At 41.7% G+C, this 26,023-nt stretch overlaps 1 protein-coding gene and 1 long non-coding RNA gene across 4 annotated transcripts in view; both read right to left on the bottom strand.

Annotated features, from left to right (window-relative positions):
- Positions 1–26,023, bottom strand: part of ATF6 (activating transcription factor 6) — a 205,610-nt gene that overhangs the window by 136,344 nt on the left and 43,243 nt on the right. For all 3 annotated transcript variants that reach the window (XM_086693381.1, XM_086693382.1, XM_025927813.2), the window contains exons 9-10: positions 22,483–22,668; positions 21,034–21,125 (exon numbers count right to left, since the gene is read on the bottom strand). In XM_086693381.1, coding sequence (XP_086549507.1) covers positions 21,034–21,125; positions 22,483–22,668 — 278 coding nt within the window. The remainder of the gene's footprint in view (positions 1–21,033; positions 21,126–22,482; positions 22,669–26,023) is intronic.
- Positions 654–12,415, bottom strand: LOC147572434 (uncharacterized). The gene is made up of 2 exons (XR_015245840.1): positions 9,887–12,415; positions 654–9,666 (listed from the first exon to the last, which is right to left on the bottom strand). It is a non-coding gene; the product is annotated as an uncharacterized LOC147572434 (long non-coding RNA).

The raw sequence follows: 26,023 nt of genomic DNA, 5'->3' as shown, positions 1-26,023 counted from the left end.
TTCCCTGTTCATGCTCTGTCTCTCTCTGTCACAAAAATAAATAAAAACATTAAAAAAAAAAAAAAAAAAGTCCTCCTGGATGCTGCAAACTAATATTTTAATGAGGGAGTACTTCAAATGAGATGTGAGCTTTTCCCCTTATCCGCAGCCAATTCATTAGCCTTTTGCAATCCCAGATGGCGGGCTATCAGATAAAAGTAACAAAAAACTATTTTTAAAAATACTTCTATTTTTATTTACATGTAAAAATTTCCTATTTACTTCTTTCTCCCCATCTGCCCCAATGCCTTCATTCATCAACATATGTGCTCTTGGTGGGTGTTAAGTATTTGCAACAACAACAAAAAATATATGTGTATATATATCTATATATAGATAGGTATATCTATCTATATATAGATAGGTATATCTATCTATATATAGATATATATATACACACACACATAAAATATAAGTATATGTATGTAGAGATACATACACACACATATAAAGCAAATACTGCAATAGTTGTTAAACACGTTTAATGCATTAATCATGAGCTCAGAAATTTGGCTCACCAGTAAGATATTTTGTGTGTGCGCACTTTATTGTATAATGCCACGCACACAATTTACACTAGCTCTATAGTCCTCTTGAAATGAAACACAAAGGCAGTCTCCCTAGGGAAACACAAAAGAAGGGATGCCAGACTCTACTTAAAGGAAAGTAAGGCTGATGAAAGGGACACAATTAAGGGCCTGAGGTTCTAAGAGAAAAGGAGTTCTCCGGGGTATGGCAGTTTGCCTCCACATCTGGGGAAAGCAGTGTAGGGGGAAACAGGAAGCAGGTACACCTTTCTAGAATCTTCTTCTGAGCTCTTATTATATTTCCCAATCTCCTCAGTTCTTCCCCCCAGAGTCACTGCTGTCCAGTGGCCCTCACACAGCATGCCGTAGCACTTGGACGTCCTGTAAACTCTTCAAAGGTATACCACCAAATGAGATGCCTTGAGGAACATTTAGTTTTGCTACAGCCGAGGATACATTTTGTCCCCATTCCTATCTTTCAGACAGAATGTCGCCAGCAATCCCAACCCTGCTGCAAATAAGGGAAGAGAAAGGCCTAGTGGGGTAGCTAACTAAGGAAAACTTGGCTTGGTGAGTATTTAAGAAAACATGAGATCAGCAGTAAATGATAATTTTGTAGGGAAGACAAACACAGGGTGATGATAACTGCAGATTTTTTTTTCCTTTTTGCAACTTACTTTTTTGAAAAGGATTTTACTTCTAAATCTTTCAAATGTGGTGTCAAAAATTCGACTTAGGAACGTACGCTGTAAACAAAACAAAGTTAAGACCTTTCTCCTCAGTTTACAGAATCTCAGTTAATTTAACACCGACACTGTGTTAGGGACCCATCCACATAATAACATCCCGGTTCGGGACAAGTTCGCCTTCAACCCCTCCAGAGACCGCCTTAACTACTCAAAGAGCTTAGTTTCCCCTTGTTTTAACTAGAAATGTGCTTCCTTCTAACTTTCCCCTCTGGGTGCTAGTTCTGGGCTCTGTGGCTATTCAGAAGAAGGCTAAAAAGATAAGCAAGCCTTCTTCCAATGTCCAAAGACACAGAACACCTCCCCGCAGGCTCTCTTTCTCAAGGTTGTGGTTTCTTCCCCACGTTCTACTTTCCGGTACACAGTGTCAGGCCCCTCTCCTGTCAACACGCCCCTCGCGAGTGGTGTCCAGAACCGACCACAGTACTTCTCAGGTGTCATGACGAGTCAGGATGGAACAGATAATTCCTCCCCGCGTTCTAGATCATTCTTCTTCCACTGATGCGGTCTAATATCACATAGGCTTTTTTTGGCAATTACATCAGAAGTTATTTATACCGAGCCTGGTTTAATCAAAATCCCAACTCTCCTCACAAACTGATTTTGAACCATTCCCTTCTTTTCCCTTCCTCTCCCTCTTCCAATCCTAAATTTATATAATTGAGCTTTTCTGATCCCAGCAGAATGATTTACATCCACTCCTTTAAAAATATCATTCGGCCTACTAATCAGTCAAGAACTTCTAGGAGCCTAATTAGCAAAAGAAATTCTCCTTTTAAGCAAGGATCAGCATGCCATCAACATCCTCAACTGAACTGTTATTCAAATATTGAGAAGAGCAGAACAAAAAAATTGAGCCATGGTGCACGGCCCTAGAGAAAGCCTTATAAAAATTAAGTTTAACCATTTCTGAATTAATTCTATCACACAGTCCAAAATTTCCCATCTTGACCATACAGATGTCACAAGATTGTTAAATGTTCTTTTCTTCTAAGATGCAAATACAGTACGACAGCAGCTGCCATTTTCTGAGCACCTACTACGTATCAGGGAATGAACACGTAAGTACAAACTGAGGCTCAAAGGGTTTTAACAACTTGACCAAGGTCATGCTCTAAGTAATTAAAGAAGCCAAGACCTGGACTTAGGATTGGAACTACATTGCTGCATTATGTTGACGACATTTCTCAGAATGACGGATTCATTTATTTAACATGCATTAAATACCTATCATGTTCCAGGAACCATGTACGATGCTAAAGACTCAAAAATAAAAGAAAGGTAAAGATCAAATTGCAGTTTAATGTGTGGTGGGGGGGGAGGGGGAGGGCGGGTATTGATACAGATAAAAGATAATAGAGTGATTAATGCCATAATAAGGTTAATGCTGAATGCTATGGCAGCATATAGCTAAGGTGCCTGATCTTTACTAAGAGGATCGCAAAGTTATCTTAAATGGAAAGCAGTAAACAAACAGGTGGAAAAGGCGGGGGGAGTGAAGGAAGACACTCGTATAGACGGAATGGTGTATGAAACAAGCACACGGGTAGAAGAGAACAGGGTATGCTCAGGGAACTAGAAGTCAAGCAGGAGAGGCTGTGAGGGTGGACACACGCATATGTAAGCACACAGCAAGAAGGGGTCTCAGAAACAGAGGAGAAAGAAAGGGGACCAGGACGATAATGTAAGGCTGGATTACAGATGGCCCTGCCTGCCACAGTATCACTGAGTCTAGCAACTTATTCAAGTAACAGAAACACAACTAGCATGTTTTTTGGGGCGCCTGGGCGACTCCATCGGTTAAGCAGCCGACTCTTGGTTTCGGCTCAGGTCACGATCTCAAGGTTCGTGGGCTCGGGCCCCACTTTGGGCTCTGCACTGACAGTGTGGAGCCTGCTTGGGATTCTCTCCTCCTCTCCCTGCCCCTCCTCTGCTCGTTCTCGTTCTCTCTCTCAAAATAAATAAATAAACTTTAAAACAAATAATAAACTAGCAAGTTTTGTTCTTGTTTTAATTTTGGCTCTCAGGCATCATATCTCTTCCTTTTCTATTTATTTTTTTAAAGACTTTATTTATTTTTAAGATTTTTTTTTTAAATAATCTCTACACCCAACATGGGGCTCGAACTTAACAATCCCAAGATAAACAGTCACATGCCCTACTGACTGGGCCAACCCGGGACCCCTTTCCTATCCCTTTCTACAGCGGAATCTTCCCTATGATTACTGTTCAATTCCCCGGTATGATTATCCCTTGTCTTTCACAAACTGGTATTACAATCATCTCCTAGTCACCTAGACTACTTAAAAAACAGCAGATTACCAGAACAGCTCCCCTGCTTCCCTACATCCTCGCTAAGGGGTGTAAGCCTTTAAAAAGGAGGCTCCCTCGATAACTCCCACAATTAACTCCCAAGCCAGAGCAGAGAGCGAGGGGGACAGAGGATCCAAAGCAGGCTCTGGGCTCACAGCAGACTCACAAACCGTGAGATCAAGACCTGAGCCAAAGTCGGGCGCTCAACTGACTGAGCCTCCCAGGTGCCCCTGATCATTGTTCTTTGGATGATTTGCACCAAAAGACGGGCAGGCGTTTCAATCGACAATTTACAGCTGTTACAAGCAAACGCCTTGCGTTTAGTTTAGTTTAGTTTATTTCACGTGTGGCTGGGCTGCGCCACAGTCACTTGGCAGCTGCACTTGCTGGACATCAGTTTGGACGGTGACTGGTCTGGCTCACAAGTGATCACTAGTTGTCACTACTGCCCACACAGGTAATGATTTCACAGGGTAATGACAATTTACCTGTCACGGAGCTACTCTAGTAACTTGCACCTTTTTTTAGCCTCATTTATTATCTACCCGTTGGACGAGAATGTATTTTGAAAGGCAATATATCAAGAAACTTTGTAAACAATCTTTTAAAATTTTTTATTTATTTGTTTTTGGCTGTTGTTGTCATTTGGCCTCCATTCCTCGTACACCTTTTTTTAAGTCTTAAAATGAAATTTCTCGTAAGCTAAACTACAGGCAAGCCGACTGTCCAGTTCAGCTCAAACGAAACTACAAATGTTTGAACCCTATGAAAAGACCTACAGAAACTAGTTTAATCATCTGAATAACTGCAGATTTCTATTTTCCTTGTTTTGTTAATATTTGAAAGACATGAAAGAGCTTTATTTCACTGCCAGAATTCAAGACTGTCTTAGATACAACTGTGACACCACAAGTATTAACAAGGAATTTGACAGTTCTTATCATGGCCAAATGTACAAAGAAGTAAGAGAAAATTGTTGATGTGAACTTTTAGATTCTTGACATGAGAATTTTAAATCATTCAATGTCTCTTTTCATTAATTCTGGAAAAATTAATTTTTTTTTTTTATTTATTTTTTGAGAGAGAGAAAGAGAGAAAAGAAAGACAGCAAGCAGGGGAGAGGCAGAGAGAGAGAAGGAGAGAGAGAATCCCAAGCAGGCTGCGAGCTGTCAGCGCAGAGCCCAATGCGGGGCTCAATCCCACAAACCATGATCATGAGCTGAACAAAAGAGCCGGATGCTTAACCGATGGAACCACCCAGGTGCCCCAGAAAAATTAAATGTCTATTGATACAAAGAGATGGCTCAGTCACAGTAAGAGTCAGTGTGATAAGGGCAATGACTGTGTATAGTTGATAACCTTAATAGTCTAATCAAACTCTTCTCATAATGAGCTTAAATTAGGTTCTATTCCATATTTTAAATAAACTAACAAATATTAAGAAAGTGACAGTCCCTACATCTCTGTGATCAGAAACAGGCTACTCTGGAGGAGATACAACATTTTGTTGTTTTTGTTTTTAATTTTTTTTTTTAACATTTTATTTATTTTTGAGACAGGGAGAGACAGAGCATGACAGGGGAGGGTCAGAGAGAGGGAGACACAGAATCTGAAACAGGCTCCCGGCTCTGAGCTGTCAGCACAGAGCCCGACGTGGGGCTCGAACTCACGGACCGCGAGATCATGACCTGAGCCGAAGTTGGCCGTTAAACCGACTGAGCCACCCAGGCGCCCCAAGATACAACGGTTTTAAACCACAAATCAGCATTACACCAATAAACCGCTCAGGTTATGGGCCAAGGGGCCTGAAAGCATAGATTAATAAACCACAAATAATTTCAATTATCCAAAATTCCAGACAAGGCATTAGGAGAATTGTTACTTTACTCTTTCATTTACAAAATTCTAAAAGCCAACGACTGTCTTAGATGACTGTGAAGCCACTTAATCGTTAAGATATGACACAGCCAATGTTCATACCAAGTAGCTGAACAAAACACAGCACATTTCCAAATCCATCCCACCCTTTGCAAACCTGCTTCCTTATGGTACAAGTAGGTCAATCTTAAATTCAAGCCATCTCAGCAGGTAAGAATCATACTGGTTCTCATCTCCGGAAGGAAGCCACAAGCTGCAGCCGCTCTGTTGATCTGACACCCACCCGTGAAAACGCGAAATCACTTGAAGCTGCAAAGAGCATGCAGTTCTTCCAGTTTTAACGGAGGAGAGCGGAAAGAGCATAAACTTTGGCGTCAGGAGGTCTGGGTTCAAGGGGTGGCTCCGAGATTCCCCACTTGAGTAGCCCTGGGACAGCTGGTTACCTTCTCTGAGCTGCCAATTCCTCACGTGTAAAAGAGGAAAAATAACAAATATTTCCGTTTCTCAAAGATTCAAGTGAAATGACAGATGTGTTGGGGCGCCTGGGTGGCTCAGTCAGTTAGGCGTCCGACTTCAGCTCAGGTCATGATCTCGCAGTTTGTGAGTTCGAGCCCCACGTCAGGCTCTGTGCTGACAGCTCAGAGCCTGGAGCCTGGAGCCTGCTTGGGATTCTGGGTCTCCCTCTCTCTCTACCCCTTCCCTGCTCACATTTTTGTCCCTCTCCCTCAAAATAAACAAACATTAAAAAAGAAAGAAAGAAAAAAAATGACAGATGTGAACATGCTTCTATAAATCAAAAAGTACCATGTGTCCCAAGGGGGACACAGAGAAGTCAATGGTACAGCTGGTCTTCCTGCCTGCCAGGTTCGGCCTACTCACAACACAGCAACTGGAGTGACTGTTTTGAAATCTGGGTCAGATTATTATGTCACTCCTCTGTTCAATCCTTCAGACAGCTCCCTATTTCTAAAAAAATGGTAAAAGCCCAAACGCTTAAAATGACCAAGGCCTCACTAAACTTAACCCCCATCCATCTTCCCTCTCCGGCATCATCACCTGTTTCTCTCCCCCTTGTTCACTTCAGCCCAGCCACCCTGACCTCCGTGCTTTTCCCCGAACATGTAAGTCACACCTCCAACCCCAGGGCACTTGCACTGGCTGTTCCCTCTGCCAGGAATGCCCTTCCCCCACACATCCATATTGTTAGCCCTCTCTTTAAGCCTTGGTTCAAATGTCTACTTTACAATGATCGCTATTTAAAACTCCAGCTCCGACACCCACCCTCACACCTGTAAAACCACTCACTCTGCTAGAGTTTATCCCTTTATCCAAAGAAACTACAACTGTATCATTATATTTACTTATGTTTTTTGTCAGTCTGTCCTCACTAGAATATATGTTTAAGGAGTACAGGGACCTGTGTTTTATTCTAGGACAATGCCTAGCTTAGAGGAAATAATTTTTTTTTTTTTTTTTAAATAACAGATGAAATTTATGTACTATTCTGCCTCATGTCAAGAGAAAAATCCAGATCTTCATTTTAGGGACACTAACTCACAACTCAAGAATAGCAGGTGGTGAACTCATTATTACACCATCTCCAGATCTAGGAACAGGAAATTATGTTAATTTTCATTGCAACTGAGACTAAAGACAAAAAGTTCTCTAAAGTTTTTTCTGTTTATTGAATGGTTCACAGATGATTTTTGCAGGCTCGTAGTGACTGGGGGTAATTTACTAGAAACAGAAATGTGACTGAATGGAGAAATCAATCTTTAGATCAAGATTTCAAAAACTTTCTCAAAAGTAGTTCTCAGAACCTGGGATTACCAGACCCTGAGAAGAAACATGAACTTTACAGTGGAAGTTTGCCAAGTCAGCCAACGGGAGCAAGAAAACAGCATGAGATCCTGTCATTCATTCGGTGAACAATTATCAAGAAAGCAGTCTTCTAATAGGTGATGCTTATTCTTGGAACCCAGCCACAGGAGAGGCCTAACTGAAGAAGAACGGAGAACCCTGGCCCACAGCCCTGGCTCAGGTCTCAGGTGAAGCCAGCACCACCTTGCTGACCGCGATGAGTGAGCCATCTTGGAAGGGGTCCACGAACCCAAGCCACCCAGTTGACACTCACAGAAACAAAGAGCTGCCTCTACTGAGCCCTGCCCAAATCACATAGACACTTTAGCAGAGTAAATGTTGTTTTAAGCCTTTACGTTTTAGGGTGACTTGTTACACAGCAATAGATGACTAATACACTGTACTTACTCAACTGCTGATATCCCACTGAGTCAATGTTTAATATAAAAAGTCTGTATGCAAACAACTTTAGTATCTTCTCACCTGGGAAAGCCATCCTCCTATCATTCCAAATGTCAAAAAGATGCCTGTAAATTTGAGTGCAATCTCTTTTCTGTTACATTTACATCAATCCATCCAACTTATAAAATGAGCATTTTCTACTCCTTTCACAGCCAATCCTAAGCTTTAGAGAGGTGAATAATGTTACTGGATAGAGTCCTGACTCCTCTCCTCATTCTGTCAATACCAACTTCTTTTCCTCGGCCTGATGGCTCTATTAGTGATTAAGACAAGGGCTCCAGACCCAGATTATCAATCTTAGCTCTGCAACACTATCAGCTGTGACTTTAGTCTCGTCTGTAAAATGGAGATAATAATACTGCCCTTAGAGTTGTAGGAGAATTAATTTATATAAAGTGCTTAGATTAGTATGCTTGGTGCACAGCACATATTTGATTAAAAAAAAAAAAAACCAGCTTAACACGGTAAACACAAAATCCTCTACCTTTACCAAGCACAGATGATATCAACATACAGCCAATCTACATTATGCAACTAATTATCTTCTCCTTTTGATTCATCTTCTTTTCTTCCCACTGTCTTATTTCCATCTATCTATCTCGCATTTTCAAATTCACAACAACAACATCAACAAAACCCACACAGGAAAGAAAAATGAAAGTAAGTAATGCTGCTTTACTGAGAAGGGCTGAGAAACAAAGCCTTATAAGGCATACAGATCAGCTCTTCAGAGGTCATGGGCTAGGACAAATTAACTGTGGACATAACGCGTTAATGCCAGCTTATGTGCAGAACACAGTCAACACAGAGTCTAAATACACACCACACACTCATAGTTCATGCTACACTGACCATAACTCCGTTAAAAACAACCTAGGGGCGCCTGGGTGGCTCAGTCGGATAAGGGTCTGACTCTTGATTTCAGCTCAGGTCATGATCTCAAGGTCATAACATTGAGCCCCACATGGGGTCTCCTTGCTAGGCATGGAGACTGCTTGGGATTCTCTCTCTCTCTCTCTCTCTCTCTCTCTCTCTCTCTGTTTTCCTTTGCCCCTCCCCAACTCATGCACATGTGCTCTCCCTCTCAAAAAAAAAAAAATCTGTACAATGACCATTAAAATATTTATGTTTCAAATGCTTACTGAAATTACAAAATAGCTCAAATCTGGAGAAAATAAGACAGTAACGGCAAACTGCCTAGAAGCTTAAATGATACATAATTACATATATATATATTTTTTTTTTAATCAAAACTTTCAAAGTTATCCTATACTACCTTAGTATTAGACTAGACCTTCACTTACTACAGAATAAAGCTGTGTATTCCTTTATTGTTTATGTTTTGTTCAACTTCCACAGCAGGATTCTACCCGGATTACTAAATACTGAAGATAGTGGTTGAGAACTCTACTTCAGACACACCATACAGGTTAACTAAGATTTGTGGTCTAAAGAAAAAAAGTACCCAACCTAAATTCTGGCAGTTTTCTCACCTGCCCTAGTTTCCCAATGACCTAGTCTCAAAAGAAAGAAAGAAGTTACATTATCTCCTTTTATCTTGAAAGTGACATAGTGACTTACTCAAGGTAAAGAAGGAAATTAGCAAAGGTTTCTGATTTCAAATGCCTTTCCCCTCACTATAACAATTCAAGTCTGGGGAAAAGGTAGCCAAGCAATAAATGATAAAACCACTGGGGTACTCCTTATAAACCCGCCAATATGCAACTCAGATGAAGTCCAAAACTAAAGAAAATCATCAACAGATTTTTCCATGCCCTCAAAACTCAGCTCCGCACTTGACAGACTCTAAGCCACTTTTTAAAACAAAGGATGAGGGGCACCTGGGTGGCGCAGTCGGTTGGGCGTCTGAATTCAGCCAGGTCACCATCTCGCGGTCCGTGAGTTCGAGCCCCGCGTCAGGCTCTGGGCTGATGGCTCGGAGCCTGGAGCCTGTTTGCGATTCTGTGTCTCCCTCTCTCTCTGCCCCTCCCCCGTTCATGCTCTGTCTCTCTCTGTCCCAAAAATAAATAAACGTTGAATAAAACAAAGGATGAAATCTACAGAGGATGGAAGAAACCAACTACTCTGCACAGATACTTTTTTGAAGAACATGAATAAATTGGACTATTTGGGGGACAGACTGACCTTAGCTCTATTACTGCTCTGCAAAGCCAGGATTCAGTAACACCTGGTATTTAGATGTATTGTATTTCTTCAGTTTATGTGTCACTTTGATAAATGTGGAAAGTACTTTTAGCCAAGAACTTGAATTAGATTTCACTTTAAAATCTGGCTGAACAAAACCATGTATACTTGGTTTGAATTCTGACATTTAAGTTATACAGTAACTTTTAACCTACAGCCAATAATGATTTCATACAGCAAAATGTGCTCAGCAATTGAACAGGAAAAAAAAAAAAATTGGAGCCAGATTTGGGGACAGGCTCATCCAGGATAAGAAGCTAGAATTTTTCCTATAAAAATTATGAAAAGCTGACAAACTTAGAGAATGTTCGAATAGAGACATTTCATTTCTAACCAGTTCCAGACAACTCAAATTCAGTGCCATATTTTCTGTGGTCAGCTGTTCCTTTAGCACAGTCTCATAAGCAAACCACAGAGTAGCCGGCCCTTAAGTATGATTTACCCTTCTTCATCCAAGTCTGATGTCTCAAACTACACAGATTCCGTTCTCATGAGGGGAGAGTGCCTAACCCGGAACAAATAAGGAAAAAGCATCATCCACTTCAAACACTTGTTATTTTTTCTTAAGACCCAGCATGTTCAAAATCTCCTTGAGATATTGCTTTGTGTTTTCTGAAAAGGAGAATGATTACAGTGACTTTTAAAATAGGAAGGAGAGGGTTGCCTGGGTGGCTCAATTGGTTAAGTGACTGACTTCAACTCAGGTCATGATCTCGCAGTTTGTGGGTTCGAGCCCCGCGTCGGGCTCCGTGCTGACAGCTCGGAGCCTGGAGCCTGCTTCGGATTCTGTGTCTCCCCCTCTCTCTGCCCCTCCCCTGCTCGTGCTCTGTGTCTGTCTCTCAATAATAAATAAATGTTAAAAAAAAATTTTAAATAATAATAATAAAAATAAAATAGGAAGGAGAAAACATACCAAAGGAATCTACACACTGCAGTCCTGTGTGCCAGGAAGAAGTGCCTCTTACAAGGTTATGCTATGGTCTCACTCAGTCCAAACCAGAGGTCCATACATTTCCCCAATTACAGAAGGCAAACCTATAAACACAGAGGTGTCTGTCCAGAGATTTAATAAAACTTCTCTTATGTAGATTATCTTCTAATTCAATGGATAAATGCTCTTATAATTTCTACAGAGGCCGATGTAGAGAAAGAAAGAAATACTACACTATACACAATTTTCAACTCTGGACATACTTCAGACTCCCTGGGGGAGAAAACACTGTGTTTCAGAGCAAATGAATTAGACCCATCCTACCAGATTCCACAAGTTTTGGGCAGGACTCCTCCCTTTTGAAGATTTCCTACTGATGATTAATGTACAGCCATGGCTGCGAACGACTATGAGAGAATTTAACAAAAAAATCATCCCAACTCTTTTTTTCATCCAAACTTTTAAGGAGGCAAGTAAAATTTGCAAAACCTCCAGACAAACTTCTGCATCAAAAACCCGTGGTCCGTGTCATTACCCAACAGTCAACAAAACTCACGACAATAAATGACGGACTGCACGTAGGGCTCAGACTGAGGTTTCTCCAACCAGCTTTAAACACCCTGTTCTATAAAGATGGAAGTATTTTCAACACAACTCATCGCTGGTTAAACTTCATGCTGCCAGCAGAACCTTTTGGAGATTCTTTTCTTCCATCAAGATTAACCCGTTTTCCTTTTCTCTTCCTTTATTTCCCCTGCTTTTCTTAAATTAATTCAACTTCCCTCCACCAAGAAATATTTTTACAAATGTCTAAAAGGAACAGTGCTCATTCTCTCCACCCTACCCTGTTTCCTGGATATCTGTACAAGGCTGAGATTTACATCAATTCCTGAGGTATGGGAGAGAGTTAAACCTCCCCAATGTCAAAATGGTCTTGAGGGACAAATTTAAAATAACAACAAAACAGAAACACATCAGCACGGAGTAGCAATGAAAACCACGCCTCTGTATGACCAACAGCAGGTATGATTTTTTTTAAAAAAAATTTTTTTATGTTTATTTATTTTTGAGAGAGAGAGAGACAGACAGACAAGAGCATGAGTAGGGGAGGGTCAGAGAAAGAGGGAGACACAGAATCCGAAGCAAACTCCAGGCTCCGAGCTGTCAGCACAGAGCCCGATGCAGGGCTCAAACTCATGAACCGTGAGATCATGACCTGAGCCACAGTCAAGACACTTAACCAAATGAGCCCCCCAGGCGCCCCAGGTATAATCTTTCAACATTGCTTTAATTTAGCAGGGACCCAAGAGGAGGAAATTCTAAACATTAAGCATCCCCCCCTACAATGAAAATATCTCTTCCTCATGCTCACAAAATGTAAACCGGATAACCATTTATATTATATCCTATCCAATTTCAACATCCATTAGAAGGTTCAGTGTGTGAAAAATGATTAGAAGGGGCGCCTGGGTGGCGCAGTCAGTTAAGCGTCCGACTTCAGCCAGGTCACGATCTCGCGGTCCGTGAGTTCGAGCCCCACGTCAGGCTCTGGGCTGATGGCTCAGAGCCTGGAGCCTGTTTCCGATTCTGTGTCTCCCTCTCTCTCTGCCCCTCCCCCATTCATGCTCTGTCTCTCTCTGTCCCAAAAATAAATAAAACGTTGAAAAAAAAAATTAAAAAAAAAAAATGATTAGAAGAAACTACACTTATAATGTGGAAGGCAGTAGTAATGAGATAAAAACAAAGGCTGTGCAAATTAAGGTGTCATAAAAAACATAAAACCAGGAAAAAAAAATTAGAAAACTTAGTCATAAAAGGCCCAGGAGGTGAAAAGGCTTTTTTTTTTTTTTTTTTTTGCCTTATGTTACTTACTGTTTTTTCTAAGGCAACAAAAAGGGTAGAAATGGGGAAATAACGTCTTTCCCACGTCTGTATTATGCCCTGGCTCCTGTCATGTGCCCTCCACTTCCCATGGAACGTCCGTCCCTCCTCTCCTTATAACTCTTGAATTTCACTCTCCCTGGTGAAGCCTTCCCTTGTGATCACTCTGTCCACATACGTCCCCTTCCCGGCAGACGCTCACAACACACGCCACTCAGCAGTCACCAGCACGATACGTGCCATGTTAGGCCTTCTCCTCTGCAGGAACAGGATGCACCCCTTCCCGCCCCCCCCCCCCCCCGCCCCGCATACGAACTGGCCATAGCCCACCCTTTCAGCCCTGCTGTGTCCCATCCCCCCCTCCCACCCCCCCGGTCTACGCTCATTCGCGTGCAATCATGCACTCATTCCCTGTTTGGCCCCTCAACTACATCCAACAAATATTTATTAAGTGGCTACACTACTTCAAGCATGATCTAGAAGCCAGGTGAGCGCCAGCCATCTCTGACTGCTGCTCACGGCAGGTGAAAGCCATCCTCCCTGAACATCCGCTCACAGCACCGCCTTTACCGGGAATGCCCATCTCTCCCCATCAGGCTGACAAAGTCCTGAATCTTAGTGAGTCAGGGCGGCACTTTTTTAGCGTCTGCCATGTCCTGTACACGTCGTGCTAGGTGCTGAGGATACAGAAAGTGCACGGAGGCACAGCTTCTCAAAAAAAAAGGAAAGAAAACAACACAAAAGCTATAGTAGCGAAGACCCAGATACCAACAAATAACAGGCACAACGTGGCAAGTTCTGTGGTGTGTAAACAGGCTGATTTGGCAGCACGGGGCAAAATACTCAGGCTGGCCTTGATGTGACTTAAATGCGCTCAATGCTTACTTGACTACTGCAAATACTCTTCTACAATTTGCTTATTCCACACAATATACTTCCTACAAGGTCTGATGACCAGCATTTTTAGCACCATTCAGTAATAATTTCATTGTAATTTCTCCTTTGATCTATGAGTTACTTAAAAGTGTGTTTTTTAGGTGTTAGGAGCGTAGGAGGTTCTTATCTTTTTGTTACTGTTCAACTTTAATTACACCGGCAGTGAATGTAGTCTACGTGTTAGTCTACGAAATTTGTCGAGACTTCCTTTATGATTTGGCACAGATCAATTCTCTTTTTTAACATTTTCACCTCGAGTTCAAAAACTGTGTGTTGGTAAATGCAGTAATTATGTAAATGGCCATTACATCAAGTTTCATAATGATAATATTCAAACCTTCTACACACTTGCAGATTTTCTTTTCACTGTGGCCTGTCAAGAGAGAGGTACACTCAAAACGTCCCACTATGGCAGTGGAATGCCAGTTTTCCCCATAGTTCTATATATTGCAAGCTAGATACTAATTTAGAATTATTAGATCTTCCTGGTAAACCTTTTAATCGATAAGTGATTATGTCTAATAATGCTTTCTCCTTAAAGTATATCTGTCTGATTTTTTTTTTTTTTAATTTTTTTTTTCAACGTTTTTATTTATTTTTGGGACAGAGAGAGACAGAGCATGAACGGGGGAGGAGCAGAGAGAGAGGGAGACACAGAATCGGAAACAGGCTCCAGGCTCCGAGCCATCAGCCCAGAGCCTGATGCGGGGCTCAAACTCACGGACCGCGAGATCGTGACCTGGCTGAAGTCGGACGCTTAACCGACTGCGCCACCCAGGCGCCCCTATCTGTCTGATATTAATAAAGCAACGCCAGGGGCACCTGGGTGGCTCAGTCAGTTAAACGTCTGACTTCAGCTCAGGTCATGATCTCATGGTTTGTGAGTTCGAGCCCCGTGTCGGGCTCTGTGCTGACAGCTCAGAGCCTGGAGCCTTGCTTCAGATTCTGTGTCTCCTTCTCTCTCTCATGCTCTGTCTCTCAAAAATAATAAATGAACATTAAAAAAATTATTTTAATGAACAAATAAAGCAACTCCAGATTCTTTCGGCAACTATTTGCTTTTTCCATCCATCCCTTGACTTTTTTTGTTTATTTATTTATATTGAGAGAGAGAGAGAGAGAGAGAGAGAGCATGAGTGGAGCAGAGACAGAGAAAGAGGGAAAGAGAGAGAATCCCAAGAGAATCTGACAGCGCAGAGGGGGACATGGGGCTCAATCTCACGACTGTGAGATCACAACCTAAGCCAACACCAAGAGTCAGATGCTTACCGACTGAGCCACCCAGGCACCCCATCCATCCCCTGACTTTCAAACTTCGACTTTCTATAGCTTGATACTTTTAGGTGTTTCTCTTGTAAAAAAGCACGAAGTTGAATTTTGCCTTCTCCCCCTCCAGTCTGACAATCTGTGCCTTCTAAATGCAGAGTTCAGTCCATTTTCACATATTGTGATTATGCATAATGTTCTAGATTCATTTCTTCTATCACATTTTGGGCTTTCATAATCTAGTAGTTTCTTTCCCTCTTTTCATGCCTTTTTGGGGTTGAGTCTGTCCACCTCATTCAGTGATGTTGCTTCCACCAGAGTTTGAAAGGATACACTTCACCTGTATTTTGTTAGGGGGTAATGTAATTGAACAAGTCTAAACAATCAATATCTTTACCTACTTCCCAAACAAGACTAAGAACTTCGAGTGTTTTAACTTTGATCACACCTTTCCCAACTTATCAGGTATTATTGTACAGAAAATTCTCCCACCTTGATGTGCTTCAACCTTGCAAGCTAAACATTGTTAATGTTTTAGATCATCGACTTTTTAAAATGCTTCATCCACAACTATTATTTTTGTTGTTGCTGGCCGTCCATTTCTGTGTCTCAAACCTTCTTTCAATTATTTTCCTTCTTCCTGAATACGCTGACACTTAAGATGGTAGGCCATTTATCTTATACATTATCCCCTCTGCGTGGATTTAGCTGTTTTCTCATGAGAAAATTAAGGGTATACCTTTTTGGCCAGAATGTCACGTGAGTGTCATTGTATCCTGTATCACCTCAGGAGGTACAAGACCATCAGCATGTCTCCTGACCGATGTTACCTTGATTACATGGCCATGGTAGGGTAGCCTCAAGTCTCTTGGTCCCTGTCATGGTTGCCATCTCCTCTCTCTGTTACGCTGTTTTGCTTCAGCCCTGTGTTCCCATTCGCTATTTCTTTCTCCAAAGGTGCCTATTTTGTTGTTTTAACCTGGTCATTGTTTTTCTTAACGTTTATTCATTTTTGAGACAGGGAGAGACAGAGCATGAACGGGGGAGGGGCAGAGAGAGAGGGAGACACAGAATCGGAAGCAGGCTCCAGGCTCCGAGCCATCAGCCCAGAGCCCGACGCGGGGCTCGAACTCACGGACCGCAAGATCGTGACCTGAGCCGAAGTCGGACGCTGAACCGACTGAGCCACCCAGGCGCCCCATGTTTTTCTATTTTGAACTTATTATCACATTTCTAGATGTTTTTTTCAAGATGTCTGGATCAATTCTGAGTCTTTGGTTTCTTCGTCATTCTTTAATTCCCTTTCTTATTTAACATAGTTAGCATTCTGTATCTGTTGATTCGAATACCCGTAGTCCTCAGAGTCTGACTCTGTTCTAACTCTTGTTCATGGTGGCTGGGTTCCTAGCTGGTTTCATGAGTTGGGGGAGAAAATGGGATGTTGGCTCATGTTCAACTGGAACTGTATCTGCAGCAGTTTTTTCGGGATGGATGTTTAAAGTGCTTTCCTTGAGAAGAGTTTGCATTTGTATCTGCCGGGAGCCTAGTGGTACCAACACAGGCCACTTAAACCAAATTTTTGATTTGGTTTTTTGGGGTGTCACAACAGTAGTATAAATTCAGGCTCAAACCTGTACGAGTTAAGTCTGGTGATAATGAATTCTCCAGAAGACTTTTGTCTTTATGTCCACTCTCCTCAAAGCCAGTATCAAGACAGGTACTTACCAACACTCTCCCTCTGTGGTAGAACAATCTACTTTCCCCCTGTCTTTTGGCAACTAACAATGTCATTTTTTGGAAGTTCCAGCTTTATTTGGGTTTGGGAAGGGGGTACGGGGCTCAGGTGTGACTTCCTACTTTCTTTAGAACCCCAGAGCTTTCTTTCCTGTTGCCAGACTCTAGGCCAAAAGATCAGGAAATAACTCTAGGACAAGCACCACCTCCAATGCTAGCCTATCAATGCATTCACGTTACCTTAAATTTCTGACCTCTGAGAAGGCCTTACTTTGTCTTCAGTTCAGCCATTACATAAGAGTTTTGATTTTTTAATCCAGCATTTTCTAACATATTGAACTGCAAAGAGTTTCTCCTTACCTCTAGCCCAATATACTACCAAAAATACAAGTCCTTAAGGTTTCTTGGACAATGGTAGAGAAAAACTATGGCATAGAAGAGAAGGCAGAGTTTTCAATGATAATTTTTAAAAAGAGACCTTGGTTAAATTTCTGGCCCTTCGACTATACAATAGGACTAATGTGGGGCTTGGTCGGTTAAGCATCCGACTTCGGCTCAGGTCACGATCTCAAGGTTCGTCAGTTGGAGCCCTGCGTCAGGCTCTGTGCTGACAGCTCAGAGCCTGAGCCTGCTTTGGATTCTCTGTCTCCCTCTCTCTGCTCCTCCCCTGCTCACACGTGTGCTCTCTCTCTCTCTCTCTCCCCCTCAAAAATAAACATTAAAAAAAAAAAAGTAAAATAGAACTAATGAACATAGACTCAACCCCAACGAGTAGTGAGTAAAAAGGGGGTTTCCTACCAATGCAAACTTGTTCAGGTTAACCATTCCCTGCTGCCCAGAGTTACTAGTTTCATGGACCACCCAGAGCAGGACAGCTCTTTGAATCGTGTGCCAGAAACAGCTAGATGCCGTCTTCACCATCCACACAACATCAACAAGGTCAGAAAAATTAACCCTTTTAAAGTCTGTTTGGTTTATTTTCTTTTTCTGTGTGATGACTATTCAGTAACCGAAGATGCTTCAAACGAGTCAGTTTTGGGGCACGAAACTCTCTTACTTTAGATGTGAGATGTATTTACATTTCATCACCAAGCGCCTTCAGACAATGCTTAAGGCATACTTATATTCAGCAAACTTGTGTATTATAGATTTTTTCACTTGGACCCATACCTATATGGCACAGAAGATCAATGCTACGTTGAACATCTGAAACCACACTAACAACTTTATTATGGAAATGTGGCCCGTTCTGAAAGAGTTGTTTCCTAAATTTAAAATGCTTTGGAAGTCTCTCATTAAAGTGTCTCTTTGGCCAGACTTAGTTTTGTGGGACTTGAGAGAAGCTCAGAACTCGCCGTCTTGCTTTTTTCCGTACCAATGACAACACAGTAACGCTCAAGGTGTACAGATCTACAAGGCCATAATGTGGAAGTCAGTCACCAAATACGTTCCAGGTGGTGCTAATAAGGTTCAACTGGGGAGTTTCTGCTCCTCTGGAAGATTCCCAGCCCTGAGCAGATCTTCAGTCTTGAAGTGAAGGGGCTGCAAATGACAGGGTCAATCAAGCAAGCTTCCCAGGACCATACGGGATGGAGCAGCAACACTGCCAACGTCTGGTGCAGGGGGGCACGGGTCAGTCCTTCAGACCGCTCGTGCTGCCCTCTCAGCTTTGATGCTTTACCATCCGTGCCAGACTTTCTCTAGAAGAAACAGTTCCTGGCTTTTTATGAGTTTCATGGCCAGTTTCTTTTCTCCTTTCTTCTTGGTGTCTGGACAAATCCCAACCTGTTAAGATACTTTGATATTTCTTCATTCCCTCCAGCTCTCTGTTGCTTTTCTTCGATCTAAGTCTTTTAAAGCATGCTTTTTTTTTTAAACTTGAACACTTCCCAGATCTGCCCAGTACTTCTTGGCTTTCTGTTCCAAAAGCCTCCACGAAGAAACAGACACAGATCTCCTCTGGCTACTCCTCAGGATGTTCAACTATTTGAGCTTTCTCCATTCTCAATTTTGCTGTTTGTACCATCTGTCTAATTTTTTGGACACAAAACCGTCTTGATAAAATGGGACCATCGTCTGTCTCCTCCTTCCAAAATCAATCAATCCTCTGTTCACAGAAATGAGAGCCATCCCCCCACACACCCCCTTCATCCTCAGATGTAAAAATCATTAAGTCATCAAAAAACATTTTGTCTTTGTCTCTGGGGCACCTGGGTGGCTCAGTCAGTTGAGCATTCGACTCCTGACATGGGCTCATGTCATGATCTCATGGTTCATGGGATCGACCCCTATGTTGGGCTCTACACCAACAGTGCAGAGCCTGCTTGGGACTCTCTCTCTCCCTCTCTCTGCCCCTCCCCCGCTCTCTCACTCTGTCTCAAAAATAAATAAGTGAGGAGCACCTGGGTGGCTCAATTAAACATCTGACTCGATTTCAGCTCAGGTCACAATCTCACAGCTGTGAGATCGAGACCACTTCAGGCTCTGTGTTGGGCACAGAACCTGCTTGGGATTCTCTCCCTCCCTCTGCCCCTCCCCTGTTCACGCACGCATATTCAAGCTCTCACTCTCTCTCTAAATAATTTTTTTTTTTAATTTTTTTTTCAACGTTTTTTATTTATTTTTGGGACAGAGAGAGACAGAGCATGAACGGGGGAGGGGCAGAGAGAGAGGGAGACACAGAATCGGAAACAGGCTCTAGGCTCCGAGCCATCAGCCCAGGGCCTGACGCGGGGCTCGAACTCACGGACCGCGAGATCGTGACCTGGCTGAAGTCGGACGCTTAACTGACTGCGCCACCCAGGCGCCCCTCTAAATAAATATTTTTAAAAATAAATAAATTTCTCTTCCCCCCCCACAAATCTCTATTAATTCATGAGGGCTTACAAAACAACACCTATCCCCAACCCCGTCCTCTTTACTGTTCATCGAATGCTACTGCATAAAGCCTCCGAGACTGTCATTATCAGAGTTACTGGGTACTTCTGTGTCCCTTCAAGAGTAGGCCCACATCTTTAGATGACATCTACGTAAGTCTTACTCATGCTACAGTTGTTTCCACATCCACTTCTTTTACTAGTCTGTACTCGTATTCATGTTTGCATCCCTGGCTCCTTACTCACTACCTGGCAAATTGGAAGTACTCTATAAATATCTGCCGGATGTGTGACTGAATGAATAAATAAGCACCTTACATAATAGCCTAGATGCGAAATGAGCACACAGCACTTGAGGCAATCTGGCAGACTCCATCACGATTCCAGATATTCATACCTTCTAATTCTAAGGTATGAATTAGAATACTTAGACTCTAATAAATATATACCCACAATATATACTCTTTCTACATATATATGAATACATGTTATATGTATATGTTTTAGATCTATGTGTTTTACATAACTATACTTTTATATGTGCACATAAACATTTATGTGTTTAAAATGTGTATCTGGTATATATTTAATATGTATATATATTTGTATAACTCAAAATAACCTACATGCCCATTAATAGGAGAACAGTTAAAGAAATTAAGTCAGCAGTTCTGTGAAGCCCTGAGGATCCCAAGATTCTTTCAAAGGGTCAGTAAGGTTCTCCCCTTTTCAACTACATACCTATGGGAATCTAGATTTTCTCCATTTATCTCAACCAAAACAATTTATCAAAACGGATTATAGGAAGAAACAGGAGAATAGAGCTGGCTTCTATCAAGATTTTTGGCAAATATAAATAAAATAATGCTACTCCTCTCACTCAATTTTTGAGGGTCTGGAAAATAGTTATTTTCCATAAAAATGTTATTTATGTTTATATGTAATGGTTCCGTATTCTTTTTAATTCTTTTTTAATCTTTTAATCTTTTTTTTTTTTTTTTTTTTGAAAGTGAGAGACAGAGCATGAGTGGGGGAGGGGCAGAGAGAGGGAGACACAAAATCCAAAGCAGGCTCCAGGCTCCGAGCCGTCAGCACAGAGCCCGATGCGGGGCTCAAACTCTGCCTCACCACCAATCTGTTTAATAACTTAAGGCTTTCTCCATTAAACGACATGATTTTTCCACTAGACTTAGGGGAAGAACAAGGAAGAGGAACGAGTCTTTCTTCTCCTTTCTTCTTACCTAAATATTGTCTCCGAGGAAAACAAAACAAATCTGTTTTTCCTAGCTTATGACTAGAGGTGAAAACAATGAGAACTAAAATTTTTAGTGTTTGTATCCAAAATAAATAAACAGTGTTTGCAGACAAAACACACTCACTTCATGGGTCCATAGTTGAGCACTATAAACGCCAACACCACCATCACACAGATAGCTCTTCGTTTCGGATTAGGAACTTTAAGCCTCTGGTTCTGAAAGAAATAACCATGTCAAATACGGTTAAACTACACACTAATCTCGCAAAAAGCAACGGGTAAGATAAGCACACTCCTCTTCAGCAGTTATCAGTTAAAAAAAAATAATAATAATAATAAACTTCAAAGGTGAGGAAATGGTACTTTTCACAAGGCTAGAGCGCAGCCTTCTTAGTTCCCTAATTGTAGCAGAGAAAAACAAAGGAGCAGGAGAAAAGAAACATAGTGGCCACTGTTGCACTTTCCTCTTCCCCCCAAAAGGAAAGAATTCAACCACTTAACACTTCTATGGGTCTTCAAAGAATTTTCAGATACATCTGTAGTCCCCCCCCCCCCCCCCGTCTCTTAAATATCCCGGGCGCTCAGGGCAAAACAGAGAACCCCAATGGAAGAAGCCCACTCATTGGGCACAGGCATCCATTCAGTTCCAGACAGCGTTGCAGTGGCAAATCCTGAAACTGCAGGTTTCAGGAACAGAATCAAGGAGAAGGTCGACTTTATTGGGACCAGCATGGCAACAACATGCAAAAAACATAATGGGGGTCAGGTGGACAGAGAAACGATTTAAAATTTTATTTTGTATTTTCTTTCTAAAATTTGTTTTTAACCGTTTATATATTTTTGAGAAACAGAGAGAGACAGAACATGAGGAGGAGAGGGGCAGAGAAGAGAGGGAGGCACAGAAACCAAAGCAGGCTGCAGGCTCCGAGCTGTCAGCGCAGAACCCGATGCGGGGCTTGAACCCACAAACTGGGAGATCATGACCTGAGCCGAAGTCGGACACTTAATCGACTAAGCCACCCAGGCACCCCTGTATTTTCTTTTTTAAAAGGAAAGACCTGGCAGGACTACTGAAGGTCCTCACGGTGATTCACTTAGTCAGAAAGAGAGGGGTACCCCGGAAACACAGCTTTTGAACGCAGGTTGGGAGGTACAATTCGCGAGCTCCTTTTCCCAATGCTTCATTCCGACTGCAAATGCTTTAGGGCTTAACGCGCCATCTTTTTCCTAGTACTCTTAGTTTACACAATTTATTATTTTTTTTTTTTTCCAACGTTTTTTATTTATTTTGGGGACAGAGAGAGACAGAGCATGAACGGGGGAGGGGCAGAGAGAGAGGGAGACACAGAATCGGAAACAGGCTCCAGGCTCCGAGCCATCAGCCCAGAGCCTGACGCGAGGCTCGAACTCACGGACCGCAAGACCGTGACCTGGGTGAAGTCGGACGCTTAACCGACTGCGCCACCCAGGCGCCCCAGTTTACACAATTTAAAACACACACCATTCCCAATGGTTTCTCAGGAAAAAAGAATGCCTGAACCCATCTTGTCGGGGCTGCGTCGCTGGCCCTCACCTCGGACACCACTTCGTCCAGCTGCCTCTTCAGTGACCCGTTCTCCTTCTTGAGCTTCTCATTCTCCGAGAGCGCGGCCTTTAACCTGGCCTCCAAGCCAAGCATATATTCTTTCTTCTTCTTGCGGGACTGACACGCGGACTCTCGATTTTTTATCATACGTTGCTGTCTCCTTAGTACAGCAATCTAGAAAAAGTTACAATGAATCAAAACATGCCAATTTTAGAACCAGATCAGAATAGACTGATTTTTATTTAACAATTATTTTTTGTTCATAGCAAAAAACAAACAAAACAAGCGACTAAAAAAAAAAAGCAAACGACTGTTATGTTTGCTTTAAAACATATCTGTTGGAAACATAGGTTATGTTTGTTTTAAAACAGGTTTTAAAAAATATTAAACAAAGCAAAATGAAATCAAATGGTTAAGGCCTTCTAAAACCTAAATGTGAAATGGTTTCTTCTGATGTTTTTCTAAGGCTTATTTATTGATCTTCCAATTTTCCCTTTAGAAACTCAGGGAAAAAAAAGAAAAAGAAAAAAAAAAGAAACTCAGAAGGTGTCCTGACATATACATATATGTACATATCCACACACCTTTAGACTCAGGCTCTGAACTGACTGTTTTCCAGAACCCCGTATCCAACTGCTTATAAGGCCACTTCTACTTGCAAAGTTACCATCACCTCAAATTCAGTTCCCACAAACTGAACTCATCATCTCCCTCTATCTGGATTTATCTATCCATCTTCTCTCAGTCATAAATGCCTCTCAAGATATCTAGGAGGAAGTGACCATCAACTTATTTTTCCTTCATTCCCCATATTTATCCCCTCTCTCAATCCGATTCACTCACTAAATATGCACTGAGGCTATGCTAATGACCAAGTTTCTTCCTGGGACAGTGTTGTCTCACTTACTCTGTTCTCTCTATTGCTGCTGTCACCCTCCTAAAGCAGGCCCTCATGACCACATCCCTACAGGCTACTGCAATAGTCTCCTACATATTTTCAATGGTCTCCAATCTCTTCCTGTCTACCATCTGCAAGATTAGTCACCCTGCAAAACAACAACAACAAAAAACCTTGCTATTCTATTGCAAAAACAAGCTATTCCTGCATCATAGTTGGCCACCTGTTTTCAAGGCCTTCCATGATGTGACCACCCCCCTAAATAACGAAACCTTCTGCCCTAACCCAACAACCATTCAATCCACACCCAAATTCTGATCATTTGAGGCTACCCCCCAATCTCCACACACACCTAATTCATTCCTTTAGTCATACCATCTATGCCAGTTTGTAATGCGGTCTCCCCCACTAACCTAAATCTCAGGGTCCTCCACACTGTGCTTATGCTAAACCATCTTTCCTGAATGTCTTACGCCCTTATAATTTGGAAAATATACCTGAACACTTTAATGTTCTCCACTGTTTCAGGAGTGTTAACTCTCTCTCAACCTCAATTTTTTACATTAGAAGCCAAAACTATGTAATTCTACATGTTTGCTTACTACCCACAATATCTTCCATAATCACAACTTACTGAGAAAAATTATTTGCGTCACATTTTCTAAGTGAGAACTTATGGAACCTATTTGTCCATAATGAACTAACAGCATTAGTCTAATTTATTTGAGGCAGAGGGTGAGGCAGCAAAATTAAGTCCATAAAAAGCACCAAATAATATTAAACTGATTATTTTTAAAGTACACAGATGACTGAACTACTGACTTTATAGGTTTTGTAACTGACTTTAAAAAACAAACGTTCCACTCTGTGGCATTCAATGGCTCAGTGAGACCAGTAAACAGAATTAAATAATATTGATTTCTTTTAAAATAATAACACAATTCCAACCCCACACAACACTTCCTCGAAAGAGCCAAAGCCAATCTCTCTGCACCAAATACTGTCAACAAACTTTCAATCAGAAGCTACAAGAGAAAAAAAAAAAAAAAACTACAGGAGATGTCAAAAGAGGGTGTTTTTCTCTTTTTTCCTTCCTTTACTGAAGCTTCGTAGGAATGCTAACTTATGTAACCATCATCGGCAAACCTTCCCTAAGGAGTAACCATCGCACACGCACAAACACACACGCAGCAGCGGCCAAGCCATGATGGATGATTCTTCACCACGTCAAAGCAGTCTCTGGACAATGCCACTTTGTTCAGTCTACTGTTATTCTTAGTGTTCTTCATGGTTACTGAGAAGGCCAGGGTCCATAATTAATACTTAATTCCAGAGTGCTAAAGTATACAGAACACTGAACAAGCGCATGAAAGAGAAGGTTCCCAGATGGAAGAGTTTATACTAACGTTAGATAAAAGGCAACCTTACTTTAAAGGCTAATTAATCTGCGGAATTTAGGGAGGCTTACAGATGGCACACCATTTAATAAATTTCAAACAAGGATTAGGAATTTCTATAAACCATAAAAGCACCTGCACATTATACAGCATGAGAGTTTCAAAGGCTGTCAGTGCACATGCCTCATGCTAAAAAAAAATGAAAACCACCTGTGGCCATTCATTGCTTCCCAGAGAAAAAGATACAATAGTTCCAAAAATAAACACTCAATACTACCAATAAACACAAAGGATAGAGAGTAAAAATAAATGAAACCCACAGGAATTGCCAAACATAAGAGTTCCAACTTTACATCTCAGCAAGCTATCTTCAGCTATTTGAATGTATAATATTTAAGTTATTCTGTATTTCCTAGACCAAAAAATTATGATTTTCAGACTACACACACACACACACACACACACACACACACACACACACACGGTGTTTGTGTTTCTGGTGGGAGGTATATTTTACAAGAAAAATTACATTGTAGTTACTATTTTGTGTACTGATTTTTGCATGAATGTATTATGATCATCTTTTTTAATTTATTTCTTTTGTTCATTCTTTCTGAGAGAGACAGAGCACAAGCGAGGAAGTGGCAGAGAGAGAGGGAGGGAGGGAGAGAATCCCAAGCAGGCCCCACACTGTCAGCGTGGAGCCCAACGCAGGGTTCAAACTCACAAAACGTGAGATCATGACCTGAGTTGGACGCTTAACCAACTGAGCCACTCGGGCACCCCGGATGTATTATGATCAGCTTTGACATGAATGAGAATGCATGGTATTTCAGTTATCTTGATGTTCTATATCAATCTCCTCCTGTTGAAATTATTACAGTTTTCAAGATTCTTTAAAAGAAGCCTCCTCATTGGATCCACTGTTGGAGAGTAGACGTGCCACAGCTAGAACTTAGAGCAGCTGACTCTAAGCCCAGCACACACAATCCCGGTACGTAACAGCACCACACTGCTTTTTATACCAAATGGGAAGTCCTGAATCTCAACATGGCACCCTAACCTCGTGAACTCCGTGCTTACTTTCATTATGTACCTGTTTGAAAAGGAAGGCTATGGAAACACCTGTATCTACAATGCTTCATCTCCTGTGCTAGCAGTCTGAAAACATAGAATCAGTACTCTGGCTCATTAATCAACTGGCACATCTCACTTATGGGCTGTCAGATGTTTA

This window comes from Puma concolor, chromosome E4, assembly GCF_028749965.1.
Source record: "Puma concolor isolate L17-30 chromosome E4, mPumCon1.1.hap2, whole genome shotgun sequence".
Lineage (NCBI taxonomy): Eukaryota > Metazoa > Chordata > Mammalia > Carnivora > Felidae > Puma > Puma concolor.
Note: the sequence above shows the minus strand (reverse complement) of the source record. Positions and strands in the feature narration are given on the sequence as shown.